We start from the raw sequence: 16146 nt of genomic DNA, 5'->3' as shown, positions 1-16146 counted from the left end.
TGTTAAAGAAAAGACACAGTATGCTATATCCTGAACCAAGGCCTGAACTCCCCACTGTGCTCTTAAAAAATAAGTTCATTATTCACAGTATTTCCTTTTCTCTTATGAAATTTATACTTTTAGAAAATCAATATTTTCTATATAACTGGTAAAAATATTATAAACATGTATACTTTAAACCCCCTAAGACATATCTTAAGATACATTGACATGTCTTAGAATAAAATGATCATTAGTTATACCTTCAACTGTTACTCAAATTTGAAAGTTTAGAAACCATTCATGTAAGACCAGTCTAAAGAAATCAGAGTACCTTTCTGAGCCCTTTGCAAAAATAAATAACCTTAAAAGTACAGCCATTGATTGCTTAATGGTAGGGCTATATTCTGAGAATTGTGTCATTAGGTGATTTTTAGCCTACAACATACCTAGCCTATAGCCAATTGCTCCTAGACTACAAACTTGTAGAACATGTTACTGTACTGAGTACTGTGGACAATTGTAACACAATGGTAAGTATCTGTGTACCTAACATATTTAAACATAGAAAAGGTATAGTGAAGATACAGTATTGTAATCTCATGAGACATCTTTATGCATCATCACATGACTGATTTATTGCATTAAAAATCACTTGAGGCTGGGTGCAGTGGCTCATGCCTGTGTCCCAGCATTTGGGGAGGCTGAGGCAGGCAGATTGCTTGAGCCCAGGATTTCCCAACTAGCCTCCCTAGAAGCTGGGACTACAGGTGCACGCCACCACACCTGGCTAATTTTTTGTATTTTTAGTAGATACGGGGTTTCACCATGTTGCCCAGCCTGGTCTCGAACTCCTGAGCTCAGGCAATCGGCCCACCAGGCATGGTGGTGCATGGCTGTAGTCCCAGCTACTCAGGAGGCTGAGGCCAGAGGATCACCTGAGCCCTGGAGGTTAAGGTTGTGGTGAGCCGTGATTGCACCACTGCACTCTAGCCTGGGTGATGGAGTGAGACCCTGTCTCAAAAAAAGGATTAAAAAATTGCTTGAAAATCTTGATGTTTGGATTGAAATTTTTTTTTTTGAGATTCAGAAAACTAAAGAAATATAAAGTTAATGATAACATTACTCTAAAACCATTAGAAAACCATTATAAAGGCCATTATATAACTTTAATATATGTTCTTATTCAGTATGTCCTAAAAAGAGATACTAACATATCAGCTTTTAAAAATCTGACTTCTAGGGCCAGGTGTGGTGGCTCACGCCTGTAATCCCAGCACTTTGGGAGGCCGAGGCAGGCGGATCATGAGGTCAGGAGATCAAGACCATCCTGGCTAACACAGTGAAACCCCCTCTCTACTAAAACTACAAAAAATTAGCCAGGCGTGATGGCATGCACCTGTAGTCCAGGAGAATCGCTTGAACCTGGGAGGCGGAGGTTGCAGTGAACCAAGATTGCGCCACTGCCCTCCAGCCTGGGTGACCGAGCAAGACTCCATCTCAAAATTAAAAAAAAAAAAAAAATCTGACTTCTAGACTTCAGCTTGTCTATCCCATATGTGCGACTAAGTTTTCTTATCCTGTACATCAGACATTCATAGTGATGATCTTCATTCAGGTACTACTACATGATCCCGGCTCATTAAAGACTTTACATACTGTATAATTTAAGGCAGGTGAATACAATAATTTTTAGGGTGGATATTTTGAAAACATTAATAAACATTAATGGTTAAAACAAGATATATTCTCCTGGTAAACTTGAATATTAAGCAATTTTAGTTAACTACAACTTTCTCTCCAATATACACAAACGCCCAGAATACTCAAGTTAATGAAAATTTGCTTGAATCTCACAACAGAATTTTTTTTTTTTTTTTTGGGACGGAGTCTCGCTCTGTCGCCCAGGCTGGAGTGCAGTGGCGCGATCTCGGCTCACTGCAAGCTCCGCCTCCCGGGTTTACGCCATTCTCCTGCCTCAGCCTCCTGAGTAGCTGGGACTACAGGCGCCCGCCACCTCGCCCGGCTAGTTTTTTTGTATTTTTTAGTAGAGACAGGGTTTCACCGTGTTAGCCAGGATGGTCTCGAACTCCTGACCTCGTGATCCGCCCGTCTAGGCCTCCCAAAGTGCTGGGATTACAGGCTTGAACCACCGCGCCCGGCCAGAATTTTTTTTAAGAGACAAGAGGGTTTCACTGTGTCACCTAGGCTGGAGTGCAGTGGTACGATCGTAGCTCAATGGAGCCCCAAACTCCTGGGCTCAAGTGATCCTCCTACCTCAGCCTCCTGAGTAGTTGGGACTACAGGCACAGATCACGACACGTGGCAGGATCTTTTTCTTTTGTGGATGGGTATTATTTAATTTCTTTGGAACACTAACAAGCTACTTTTAAAGTGATAAAATAGATATAGAAGTACTTTAAAATTTCCAAAGTGTTATGTATATACAAAGTTCCCAACTTAATTTCTTGGGTTCCCAAAGTTCTTTGTTTGGAAGCCAATTTATTTTCCTGTAGAAATTATATTTTAAATGATTATTAACACCCAGCAAACTTGTAACTGTGGGGTTATGAATTATTTCTCTGACATTATCATCTTTTTCTTCTTTCTTTTTCTTCTTTCTCCCTCTCTAGCTTCTCTTCCCTTTTTTTTTCTTTCTTTTCTTTTTTTTTCTGGGGGGGGCGGTTTGAATGTAAGATCTGCCACTTACTACCTGTGTGATTCGAGTTTTCTTAACTTCCCTGAGCATTAATTTCTTTATTTTTGTGTTATAAGGATTAGCTGGTAAGGAAATACACATAAAGCATTTACTATGGGACAAATACATGTTTAAATGGTTCTTCCCCTTTCTGTTCCTACTTTACCATTCATCTCCCTGTTGATCTCTGCTTCTATTTATAGAGACCTACTCTTTGATAGTGACTATGGATATCCAGTAGCTCACTAATAAGAGTTATAGGAAATACTTCTCTCTGTCTATCTCTCTCTAAGGGCAACCTAATTATTCTGACATACTACTTCCTAATTCCAGTGTTTGTCACAAAAATAAGCCCTTTTGCATTTGATTTTATTCATGACATTTCTTGCCTAATTGATCTCAAATATAAAAGCTACAGATTAAACCTGGAAATCTAATGCTTTTTAAACTTAAAATCATTGATCAAGTGTCCCCTAGTGTATATAAGGACATAAGAAACTGAGGTCTTGATTTTCTTTGGTCTGTTGTCTTCAAATACAGTTGACTCTTCAGGATAGCACGTGGTTTTGTTACTGCTCAGTTCAAGATAAAATGAATAGATAAGAATGTACAGGTATATTTTTACATGTTGGTTGCTAAGAGATTTCCCAGTTGTTGCACTTCAGGAAACTTCAAGAATATTTTCATTATCTTTCTCATGTTACCCATGTGATGGCTAGTGACCTAAAGTGGGATTTCTGTGCAGCAGGCATTATAAACATCTTGAAGCACATGTAGTATTACTTTAAAGGCTTCACCTGGGAAGACTTTCTTTCTTTAGCTTCATGTATAAATAACTGATTTTCTTTTTTTTTTTTTGGAGATGGAGTCTCGCTGTGTCACCCAGGCTGGAGTGCAGTGGCGATGTCTCAGCTCACTGCAGTCTCTGCCTCCAGGGTTCAAGCATTGCTTCTGCCTCAGCCTCCTGAGCAGCTGGGACTACAGGTGCATGCCACCACGCCTGGCTAATTTTTTGTATTTTTAGTAGAGACGGGGTTTCACCATGTTGCCCAGGCGGGTCTCAAACTCCTGAGCTCAGGCAGTCTGCCCACCTTGGCCTCCCAAAGTGCTTGGATTACAGATGTGAGCCACTGCGCCCGGCTGATAACTGACTTTCTTAAAGCTAAAATGTTTTTATTGAATTAGTACAAGTGCTAGAATATTTTCATAGACATTATTCTCATCCTTACATATATTAGTAAAGTTGAATATGAGAGTAGTAATAGACTCTGAGAGGGCTTTTCATACATGTTGTCACACTGATTTTCAGAAACACTAATAAAATATGTCACATTCTGCGCTCTGCCTTTTACAAACGTCATCCTAAGTAATCCTAACATCTCTTTGAGATGGGTACTACGTGGCGTAGGTGAGGAAACTTAGGCCCACAAGAGTTTAACAACTCACCCAAGGTTACAGAGCTCATGAGTAACAGAGTTTATTGATTTATTCAGGAGTCTACAGGGTGCTTGTGTCACCTTTAACCTCTGTGGCATTAAATATTCCTATTAAAAACAAAAACATTGCTAACCTAATAAGATAATAAATCGAGTCTTGTTTTCATTTACATTCTGACTATTAGAAACATATTTCTTAGTCACTCTTCTGTGAATTGTCTAGTAATTTTTTTTTGCCCATTTAATCTTGGTTTTATGATTTTTCTTATCAGTCTACATGAATGTTTTATATATTAAGTGTATAAAACCTCTCTGATCTTTTCCTAGTTTGTTTGTCTTTAAATTTTGCTTTTGCTATATTTTCATGAGCAGAACTTAAAATCTTTACACACTCAGATCTACCAGTGTTTTCCTATTTAATTTTTGCTGTGGAATTTACCATTGAATTTTAGAAAGTCCATCGTTGTTAATCAGTTGAGTAAAATTCATACACACACACACACACACACAGAGAAACACACACACACAGACACACACACACACATACATATTTGGAATTTTTTGCTATAATATGAGGTTAAGGATCTGCATTTTCTTTTTCTCCAAATAGCTCATTTCATAATTCATGTGTTACTAATATGTGTCACCATAGCTGAGAATCAGCTAGGCTTTAAAGTATATAATTTTACCCTATAAATATCTGCTGAGCCTATTTTAGTATGTCCTATGTAATTTTTGTGTCATGATAAAAAATATTTGCTCTGTTAAATTTTCTTTAAATTATTATTTCATTAAAGAAACAGATTTTTCTTAATATTTTCTTTTTATGCTGGACAATTTTTGCTTGAGGTAAGCCCAGGGTATATTTTATAAACCTTCTGTGAAAAAAAAATTAATTAACTTAATTCCTATCTTCTAAGGAGTTAAAGACAGATATCTCTATTTTATAGAAATTCTTGATTATCTTGGAGGTGTGGTGCTATACTGTAAATGTAGAAAGCCATTGATCTCTTACCCTCGCTCTTTTATTTTCATTTTGAATATTCTGTAGTTTGTTGGATACAAGTTCTTTCAGGATTGTCACTCTTCACCAGAAAACCAGTTTCATTAAATTGGAACAACAAAGACCTCTATTTTTGCCTCCTGAATAATAAAAATCAATGCAGTGGGGAAAAAATATGCCCATAAACTTGACCTTTTAATGATATTTGTCACTTTTATACCATTATGGAAATTAAAGTAATGATTATGGCAATTAGCGTTTCTGTATTTGCTAACCCACTAATTTATTATTCTGCTTTGTAAGTGTATTGAGAGCCTACTAGGTGCTGGCGGCTGTGCTAGGTACTGGGCGTCATGTATAAGAAGCATACAGTCTATGAGGTTATAGATGAGCACGTGATATAAGTGGGAACATCAATCTAGGTATAGAAGTGTGGCACAAAGAGAGAAATATGAAGGAAATGCAAAGAAATAAGCTTTCGAAAGACTTGGTTAACCATTTGATTCTTACCAATTTTAATAGATTAGCATTTATGCTTTACAATGATATAAGGTTTCTTAATTTATCTGTCACTATTTATAAATAACAAAATACTGTAATAAAGATAGAATTTAATTTCTATAGCATGACAGTGAAAACTTGTTGGTTTTAGATATTTTTTCACATCTTGGTGATCATATAATTGAGATAGGGAAATAATTTACTGCCTGTTTAGAATATCAGTGTGTTAATCAACCCTGTATCATGAGCTAAACTGAAATTAATACATTAAAATTTTATGTTGATATCTGCTTCTTTTATTGATTTGGTTTAAATTTTTAAAAAGTATATTTTTTTCAGAGAGAAAGGAGAACATTGGTATTATGCAACTTGATTTAGATAGGAAAAATGCAACATGTCTGAATAGTTTTTTTTATTTCATCCTCCTTCTGGTATTATTTTCACCTATGTAGTGTAGAATGTCAGTGTTCTTAAAGGGCAGGATTACTATGTGATTAAGAGCCCAGACTCTGGAAGCCAACTGACTGTGTCTCAGCTTTGCTGTATACCAACCACAAGAAAGTTGCCTAAACACTCAGGTGCCTCTGGTTCATCATCTGTAAAATGATAAGGTTGTTGTGAGAATTAATGAATGAATATATGTGAAATACTTAAAACAATGCCTGGAGCTTAATAACTGTGTAGGTATTGCTGCTGCTGCAGAGGCCGCGGTGGCTCTGGCAGACTCTGCTGCTGCTCTTCCTCCTCCTCCTTGTTATTCTACTATTAATACTACTTTAATTATTATTGAAAAGATCTTCCAAGAGTCACTAAAATCCTTTGGTGATTTTGTCTCAAATAACAATGCAGATGTGCCTGGAAGGTACCCCAGGATAGAAATCTAATGTAGAAATATTCCTAAAGCTGCAAAGAAATTTATAACCATTGATTCCCTGCTCTGTCATATTCACTACCTAAAAGCAATATATAAAAAGCTATGGAAAATGAACTGTTATCTTTTTAGTAAGTATTATACACAGGTACATTTATACAAAACTCAGCATAGTATTGTTTTTAAGTGATCAGCGTAGAGCCAAAGATCAAGAATGAAATGAACATGTTTTATAGCTTACATGCAGTAAAAATGAAGAAGTGAGCTGACTCACTTTAGAAGTTGGATTTTTTTGTTGTTTTTTATCAGTTAATTTGCACATGTGTGAGCATAACTAAGATAACTTTATAGATGCAGACTTGCTGGGTTGGAAAATATGCTCACTGTAAATTTGTGTAGATAACTGACAACTTGCACTCCAAGGAGGTTTTGCAGAATTGCATTTCAGGGGCTTTTCCTACCACCACCACCTCTCCCCCGTATATTCTCTTCCAGGCCCATGGAGAAATCCTGCTGTAGTGAGTGAGTCTCTGGTGCTGATGGGTATCCTTCAAGTGTGTTACAACAGAAGGCAGCAGAGAACCACAGACTTAGTGCCTTCCTCCCCACTGCCTTTCACTCTAAATTTCCGTCCATGTTATATCCTTGGATATTATCAAAAGTTGCCATAAGGAACTACCATGTTAAAAGGGCTTCCATTTTTACAGTGCAACAGCAATTGAGAACGTTGCCTTCATGTTGGTCATTGCCCCATAAAAAAAGAACGCCCCTTCTCAGAAATCTCTTTTAGAATTTTGTATCAGGAAACACTGCTTCTTAACAAACTGATTTCTTTCCTTTATTTTTCTGAAAGAAATCTAACTGACTTCTTTCCTATTATTTTTAAAATAGCTTTATTGAGATATGATTTACATACCATATATTTTACCTATTTAAAGTTTACAATTCAGTGATTTTTGATATGTTTATAGAGTTGTGCAACCATCACTGCAATCAGTTTTACAATGTTTTCATCATCTTCCTGCCAAAAAAACCTCATGCCCAGTAGCAGTCACTCCTCATTTCCCTCTCATCACTTCACCCTTTCACCCAGCACTAGGCAATGGCTAGCCTACTGTCTAATTCTATAGATTTGCCTATTTGGGACATTTCATATAACTCAAAACTGATAATGTGGACTTTTGAGTCTGGCTTCTTTCACTTAACGTGGTATTTTCAAGGTTTATCCATGTTGTAGCATGTTTCAGCAATTCATTCTTTTTATGGCGGAACAATATTCCATTGTATGTATACGTTACATTTTATTTACCCATATCATCAGCAAATGAACATTTGGGTTGTTTCCACTTCTTAGCTGTTATGAATAATGCTGCTATAGACTTTATATAAAATTATTGTTTGACATATTTTTCATTTCTCTTGGGTGTATACCTAGGCATGTAATTACTGGGTCTATGCTAATTCTTACATTTAACATTTTGAGCAACTTCCAGACTGTTTTCCAAAGCTGCTGTATCATTTTGCTTTCCCATCAACACTATGTGAGGGTTTCTATTTCTCTACGTCTTTGCCAACACTTGTTCTTACCTATTTTCCTTTTTCAATTGTAGCCTTCCTAATAGATATAAAGTGATACAAAGTGATACCTCATTGTGGTTTTGGTTAGCATTTCCCAAATGACTAATGTTGAGCATTTTTTCATGTGCTTATTGGTAATTTGTATATCTTCTTTGGAGAAATGCCTATGTAGACACTGTGGCTATTTTTTAATTGGGTTTTTAAATTTTTATTATTGTGTTGTTATGAGTTTTTTATATCTTCTAGGTTTAAATCCCTTACAAGATACCTGATTTGTGAATGTTTTCTCACCGTTCTTCAGGCTGTTATTTCACTTTCTTGATGGATCTTTTGCGGCACATAAAAGTTATAATTTTGATGAACTCCAGTTTATCTCTTCTTTTATCACTTTTGTTGTGATGTCATAGTTTTGTCTAAATCAGTCACAAAGACTTACTCCTATAATTTCTTCTAACAGTTTTATTGTTTTAACTCTTACATTTAACTCTTGGATCTATTTTGAGTTGATATTTATATGTGGTGTGAGGAAAAGGTCCAGCTTCATTCTTTTGCATTTGAATATCCAATTGTCTCTGCACTATTTGTCAATTAAAAAAAACATTTTTTGGCTGGGCATAGTGACTCACGCATGTAATCCCAAGACTTTGGGAGGCTGAGGCTTGAGGCCAAGAGTTAAGACCAGCCTGGCCAACATGGCAAAACCCTGTCTCTACAAAAAACACAAAAATTAGCCAGGCATGATGGTAAATGCCTGTAATCCCAGCTACTCAGGAAACTGAGGCACCAGAAGAACCTGGGAGGCGAAAGTTGCAGTAAGTTGAGATTGTGCCACTGCACTCCACCTGGATAGCAGAGCAAGACTCTGTCTCAAAACAAAACAAAGAAAAATCCTTTCTCTCCCTACTGAATTGTTTTGACACCCTTGTCAAAAATCAGTTGACTATATATGCAAGGGTTTATTTTTGGACTCTGTATTCTATTTCTGTGTCTATTCTTATGCTAATACCACACTATTAACTACCATAGCTTTTTTCCTTTCCAATCTGATACTTTTTATTACTTTTTCTTTCCCAATTTCCCTGGCTGGAACCTCCAGTTCAATGTTGAATAGAAGTGGTGAGAGTGAACATCCTTGTCTTATTCCTGAACTTTGGGGGAAAAGCATTTAGTCTTTTACCATTGAGTGTGATATTAGCTGTAGCTTTTTCATAGATGCCCTTTATTTGGTTGAATACATTTTATTCTGTTCCTACTTTGTTGAATGTTTTTATTCAAGGATGTTGAATTTTGTCAAATGCATTTTCTCAGTCTGTGGAAGTGATCATATAGTGTTTTCTTCTTTATTTTGTTGGTAGGGTCTATTAGTAATTGACTTTGTGTTGTTAAGCCATCCTTGCATTTGTGGGATAGATTCTACTTGGTTATGATGTGTCATCCCTTCTTTATGTTACTGGATTTGGTTTGCTAGTATTTTGCTGAGGATTTTTGTGTCTGTAAAACAGATTTTGCTTTGTAATTTTCTTGTGATACTTTGATTTTGGTATTAGAATAATATTGACCTCTTAGAATGAGTTGGGAGGTGTTCCCTCTTTTTTGGGAGGGGGAGCACAGTTTGTGAAAGGTTGGTTTTAATTTTTCTTTAACTGCTTGGTAGAATGCACCAGTGATGACATCTAGTCTTGAGCTGTGTTTGTGTGTGTGTGTGTGTGTGTGAAGTTTCAATCACTTTATGTACTTTTTACAAATCTGTTTAGATTTTGTATTCCTTCTTGGGTCAGTTTTGGTAGTTTGTGTCTTTCTGGGAATAATTCATCCATTTCATCTAGGTTATCTAATTTGATGACATATATTTGATATGATATTATTCTCTTATAATCCTTTAGTTCTCTAGTAATGTTTCTTTCTTGCATTCTTTTTTCTTTTTTTTTTTTTATTATACTTTAAGTTCTAGGGTACATGTGCACAATGTGCAGGTTTGTTATATATATATACCTGTGCCATGTTGGTGTGCTGCACCCATTAACTCATCATTTACATCAGGTATAACTCCCAATGCCATCCCTCCCCCTACCCCCTCCCCACAATAGGACCCGGTGTGTGATACTCCCCTTCCTGTATCCAAGTGATCTCATTGTTCAGTTCCCACCTATGAGTGAGAACATGTGGTATTTGGTTTTCTGTTCTTGCGATATTTGCTGAGAATGATGGTTTCCAGCTGCATCCATGTCCCTACAAAGGACACAAACTCATCCTTTTTTATGGCTGCATAGTATTCCATGGTGTATATGTGCCACATTTTCTTAATCCAATCTGTCACTGATGGACATTTGGGTTGATTCCAAGTCTTTGCTATTGTGAATAGTGCCGCAATAAACATACGTGTGCATGTGTCTTTATAGCAGCATGACCTATAATCCTTTGGGTATATCCCCAGTAATGGGATGGCTGGGTCAAATGGTATTTCTAGTTCTAGATCCTTGAGGAATCACCACACTGTCTTCCACAATGGTTGAACTAGTTTACAGTCCCACCAACAGTGTAAAAGTATTCCTATTTCTCCACATCCTCTCCAGCACCTGTTGTTTCCTGATTTTTTTAATGATTGCCATTCTAACTGGTGTGAGATGGTATCTCATTGTGGTTTTGATTTGCATTTCTCTGATGGCCAGTGATGATGAGCATTTTTTCATCTGTCTGTTGGCTGTATGAATGTCTTCTTTTGAGAAGTGTCTATTCATATCCTTTGCCCACTTTTTGATGGGTTGTTTTTTTCTTGTAAATTTGTTTGAGTTCTTTATAGGTTCTGGATATTAGCCCTTTGTCAGATGAGTAGATTGCAAACATTTTCTCCCATTCTGTAGGTTGCCTGTTCACTCTGATGGTAGTTTCTTTTGCTGTGTAGAAGCTCTTTAGTTTAATTAGATCCCATTTGTCAATTTTGGCTTTTGTTGCCGTTGCTTTTGGTGTTTTAGACATGAAGTCCTAGCCCATGCCTATGTCCTGAATGGATTCCCTAGGTTTTCTTCTAGGGTTTTTATGGTTTTAGGTGTAATATTTAAGTCTCTAATCCATCTTGAATTAATTTTCATATAAGGAGTAAGGAAAGGATCCAGTTTCAGCTTTCTACTTATGGCTAGCCAATTTTCCTAGCACCATTTATTAGATAGGGAATCCTTTCCCCATTTCTCGTTTTTGTCAGGTTTGTCAAAGATCAGATGGCTGTAGATGTGTGGTATTATTTCTGAGGACTCTGTTCTGTTCCATTGATCTATATCTCTGTTCTTTCTTGCATTCTTGATTTAGTAATTTGAGTCTTCTCTCTTCTTGGTCAATCTAGCTAAAGGTTTGCAAGTTTTATTGAGCTTTTGATTTCCTTGATTCTGTATTGTTTTTCTATACTTTGTTTCATTAATTTCCACTCTAATCTTTATTATTTCCTTCCTTCTGTTGCTTTTGATTTAGTTTGCTCTTTTTCATCCACTGTCTTTTTTTTTTTGAGACAGAGTCTCTCTCTATTGCCCAGGCTGTAGTACAGTGACACAATCTTGGCTCACTGCAACTTCCGCCTCCTGGATTCAAGTGATTCTCCTGCCTCAGCCTCCTGAGTAGCTGGGATTACAGGTGCACACCACCACGCCCAGCTAATTTTTTTTTTTTTTTTTTTTTTTTGTATTTTTAGTAGAGATGGGATTTCACCACGTTGGCCAGGCTGGTCTGGAACTCCTGACCTTGTGATCTGCCCACCTCGGCCTCCCAAAGTGCTGGGATTACAGGCATGAGCCACCGCGCCCAGCCGTCTCATCCACTGTCTTAAGGTGGAAAAATAGGTTGTTGATTTGAGATTTTTCTTCTGTTTAATATAGGACTTTATAGCTATAATTTTTTCTCTGAGCATTGTTTTACCCACATCCCATTGATTTTGGTGTTTGTCTTTATTTTCATTAATCTCCTCAGAAAGTATATTAGAATATATTTTCTCATTTCCCTTTTGATTTATTATTTGACCCATTAGTTATTTAGTAGTATGTTTTCATTTCCACGTATGTGTGAATTTATAAGATTTCTTTCTGTTATTGATTCCTGATTTCATTCCCTTGTGGTCAGACAATATACTTTTTATGATTTCAGTCCTTTTCTATATATTGAGGCTTATTTTATGGCCTAGTATGTGGTATATCCTGGTGGAGGATGTTTCATGTACACTGAGAAAAATGTATATTCTGCTCTTGTTGGAGTGTTTTCTAAAAGTCTAGTTGGTTTATAGTGTTATGCAAATGCATTTTCAGTAATGTCATTCCCCTTCTTTTTTTCAGCTGATGAACTAATCAGTCCTAAAGACATTGATCCTGTGCAGCGCTATGTCCCACTAAAAGATCAACGTAACGTGAGCATGAGGTTTTCCAATCAGGTAAAGAGATATTGTATTTCTTAATTTAGACTTGCCCAGAGACATTTAAGCTTAATTGAAGAGTATATTTTTGTTCTGAATAGGTTTTTGTTGTTCCTTCTGAAGGAAAGGTTTCTCCCTCTTCTGGTTAGTTAAGATTTTCTTGTGGTAAAGGGCTATTTGTTAATGAGGAAGTGTGTTTCAGATGGGTCCGACGAAGTGCCTTCCAGGTAAACATTTCCATCTTCAGAATATTGAGTTTAAGGTGTCAAGTGTCTTTGAGAAGAAGCAGTGCATCTGGGTGGCAGGAGGACCAGTGATCGAAGGGAGTGGGATCCCCCGAAAGTCCTGTGCTTGATGTCTCCCCTGCACTGTGGCTCCATGACAATGCTGAGTGACTGACAGAGTTGTTACAGCAACAGCGACTTGGTGACGTGTTGGGGAAGGAATACTTTTACAATTTTTGGCCGGGTGCGTTGGCTCAAGCCTGTAATCCCAGCACTTTGGGAGGCCGAGGCGGGCGGATCACAAGGTCAGGAGATCGAGACCATCCTGGCGAACACAGTGAAACCCTGTCTCTACTAAAAAAATACAAAAAACTAGCCGGGCGAGGTGGCAGGCGCCTGTAGTCCCAGCTACTTGGGAGGCTGAGGCAGGAGAATGGCGTAAACCCGGGAGGCGGAGCTTGCAGTGAGCTGAGATCCAGCCACAGCACTCCAGCCTGGGCGACAGAGCAAGACTCCATCTCAACAACAACAACAAAAAAATAAATAAATAAATAAAATACAATTTTTACATTTAGTAGCTATGGATTCAGACTGTGTTGTGTCAACAAAATAAGTGTTTGTAGGATCAGCAAGATTGATAGTGACTTGAGCAAACCCTCAAGTATTAAATGATACCAGTAATGAGGACTGTTAAAATGAGAATGTTGTGGATTGCGGAAACTGCCTGAGGAGAAAGGGAATGAACCTGCATGTGTGCCTTGGATTCTAAGCAGTGAACATGCATTTAATAAGATTGGTATCAACACTTACAGAAGATAATCTTACAAATGGAAATGTTCCTTATATTTAAAAAAATACATATTTTACACACACACACACACACACACACACACACAGAGCAATAAGTGCTTGTTTTCATAAGAGAAAGGGAGAGCCAACGGCCCCATTAGATTGTATTGCACTGTTTCTCTGACTCTTTTGCTGGTCTTCAGCAAAACATGTAATGATTCTGAGTTATTTATGGATGAGAAGCTATTTGAGAGACTTGTAAATAAATGCTATGGTTTTCTCAAGAACATAAAATTCCTGTGTTAATATGTGATGGAAGTTTCTCACTGGCCTGTTAGCTCCTTATGTAAGAGGGGATTTGGCCTTTATCTTAGTTATTGCTTATGTTGGTACAATTGGCAGAGTTGTTCTCAGCACTTGGTGACGTGTTGGGGAAGGAATCGGTTTTAAATTTTTGCATTTAGTAGCTATGGATTCAGACTGTGTCATGTCAACAAAACAAGTGTTTGTAGGTGCAGTGCAAGTGTACAGTCTGTACCGATTTGAAATACACCATTTTACTTGAAGACATGGCAAAATAGGGAATTTATCCAACTTCATGTTACCAGTGCTGGGACTGAGCCATTTTAAGACTAATATGTATCACTTAAATAGTATTTCACATGTGTGACCCACTTCTCTAGAGTGACAAAACCTCAAAGCCTTTTCTTAGAAAATAAATTAATAGGTCACAGATTTGAGGTGTGCGGACAGGAGCCAGAGAACATCAAAGCATTTCATAGGCATTTGGCTAACAAAATCATCAATTTAAACAGTTGTTTCATGCTTGACACATATAATGATGGCTGTGGGTTATGTGTAAATTTTGGTGTACAACATACTGCTTGCAACTCTTTCTCTCCTGCTCAAGAAAGCTTATCAGGATGTGAGTGACTGAGAGTGAATTTTAAAGAGAATTCACTCTGCAGGTAGGTTTTATGTCAAAATTACTTTGCACTGCTGCTACTGAATTATCTGTATCATGCCTCCCAAGTGGAGCCACATCCTAGCTAAGAGAAATGTTCTTCTCCTGTAGCCACATGGCAGAATACCTCTGTGCAGTGTTGTATACAGTTTCTGAGAGGGAGGTGATGGGGATATTTGCAGCAGAAAACTACTGGGAGTGGATATGTTGCCACGTGGTTGTGGTGATATATAAAATATTGAAGCTGCCTTGCCACTTTTTCAGCCATTTTAAGCAGTAGGCAAGACCTGGCATGCCCATGTCTGTTCCCGGGGCTGGGCGAAGTAGACTGATGAAATAGAGGGGTCAGACATATCTCTAGATGTGCAGCCCTCTGTTTGAAATGTTGGTGTCAGTAGCCACTTAGTCATGATTGAACAGGTGAGATTTTGTAACTAACTGATCTGTGGGAATTCACTAGGTGCTTTAAACCCTGCCACAAGTTAGGAAAGTAAATAGGGAGTAGTAAAGTCCAAGCAGTTTCTGAAAATGGTAGAAGTGCTTACCCTTGAAAGAAGGTATGTCAGGGATCCCATGACTACCCTCAGCCACTGTAATTCACTAGAGGACTCACAGAACTTAGAAGCTGTTACACTTACACTTAGGGGTGATTACTGTGAAAGGATACAGAATAAAATCGGCAAAGGGAAAAGGCACATGGGGCAAGTCCTGAGGAACTTCGGCACAGGCTTCCAAGTGTCTTCTTCCAGTGGAGTCAAGTGAGATGCACTTAATTACTCTAGTGAGTATGTGTCAACACATGCATAGTGTTGCCAACCAGGGAAGCTTGCTCAAGCTTTGTTGTGTATAGTTTTTACTAAAGGTCAGTTATGTAGGCATGCAGCATCTCAATTGTTTAAGCACCAGCCCCACAGGGAAAACCCAGATGTTCACTGTAAATCACATTGTTAGTGCAAACTCTCTGGACAAACTGGTATACAGTGGCCCAAGGCCTCAGGCATGCAAAACACTCTTATCATCTTGTGAGTCTCTTAGTTTTTCTCAAATGTTTTCTGTTTCTTTATTTTTGACTATATTTTACATTAATTGCATTTTATTAAAATTTTGTGTAATTTTGTGTAACCACCGTCATGGTCAAGATACTTAATTGTACCATCCCATATCACCATAAGGCTTCCTTGTGTTACTCCTTTATAATCATACCCACTTCCTTCACCCTAATTCTTAACCCCTTGCAACTACTAATATGTTCTTTATTTTATAAATTTGTCATTTTAGGGGTGTTATAAAAATTGAACTGTACCTAACCTTTTGGGATTGGCTTTTTTCACTCAACATAATTTCCATGAGATTCATCCAAGTTGTTGCATGTATCAACAGTGTATTAGTCCATTCTCAACTGCTATAAAGAAATACCTGAGACTGGGTGATTTATAAAGAAAAGAGGTTTAATTGGCTCATGGTTCTGCAGACTGTACAGGAAGCATAGCAACTTCCAGGCTTTTGGGGAGGCCTCAGGGAGGTTTTACTTATGGAGGAAGGCAAATCAGGAAAAGGCATCTTATATGGCAGGAGCAGGAGAGTGAGGGGGAGGGCCTACACACTTTTAAACAACCAGATCTTGTGAGAACTCACTATGCAGTACCAAGGGGGAATGGTGCTACCATTCTTGAGAACTCCTCTTCCATGATCCAACCACATCCCACCAGTCCC

At 37.7% G+C, this 16146-nt stretch overlaps 1 protein-coding gene across 4 annotated transcripts in view; it reads left to right on the top strand.

Moving 5' to 3' along the window:
• Positions 1 to 16146, top strand: part of PHKB (phosphorylase kinase regulatory subunit beta) — a 237259-nt gene that overhangs the window by 145585 nt on the left and 75528 nt on the right. For all 4 annotated transcript variants that reach the window (XM_050773864.1, XM_050773863.1, XM_050773865.1 and 1 more), the window contains one exon: positions 12380 to 12474. In XM_050773864.1, the coding sequence (XP_050629821.1) occupies positions 12380 to 12474 (95 nt within the window). The remainder of the gene's footprint in view (positions 1 to 12379; positions 12475 to 16146) is intronic.

The sequence above is a fragment of the Macaca thibetana genome, chromosome 20 (genome assembly GCF_024542745.1).
Source record: "Macaca thibetana thibetana isolate TM-01 chromosome 20, ASM2454274v1, whole genome shotgun sequence".
Taxonomy (NCBI): domain Eukaryota; kingdom Metazoa; phylum Chordata; class Mammalia; order Primates; family Cercopithecidae; genus Macaca; species Macaca thibetana.
This window is presented reverse-complemented; position numbering and strand designations above follow the sequence as displayed.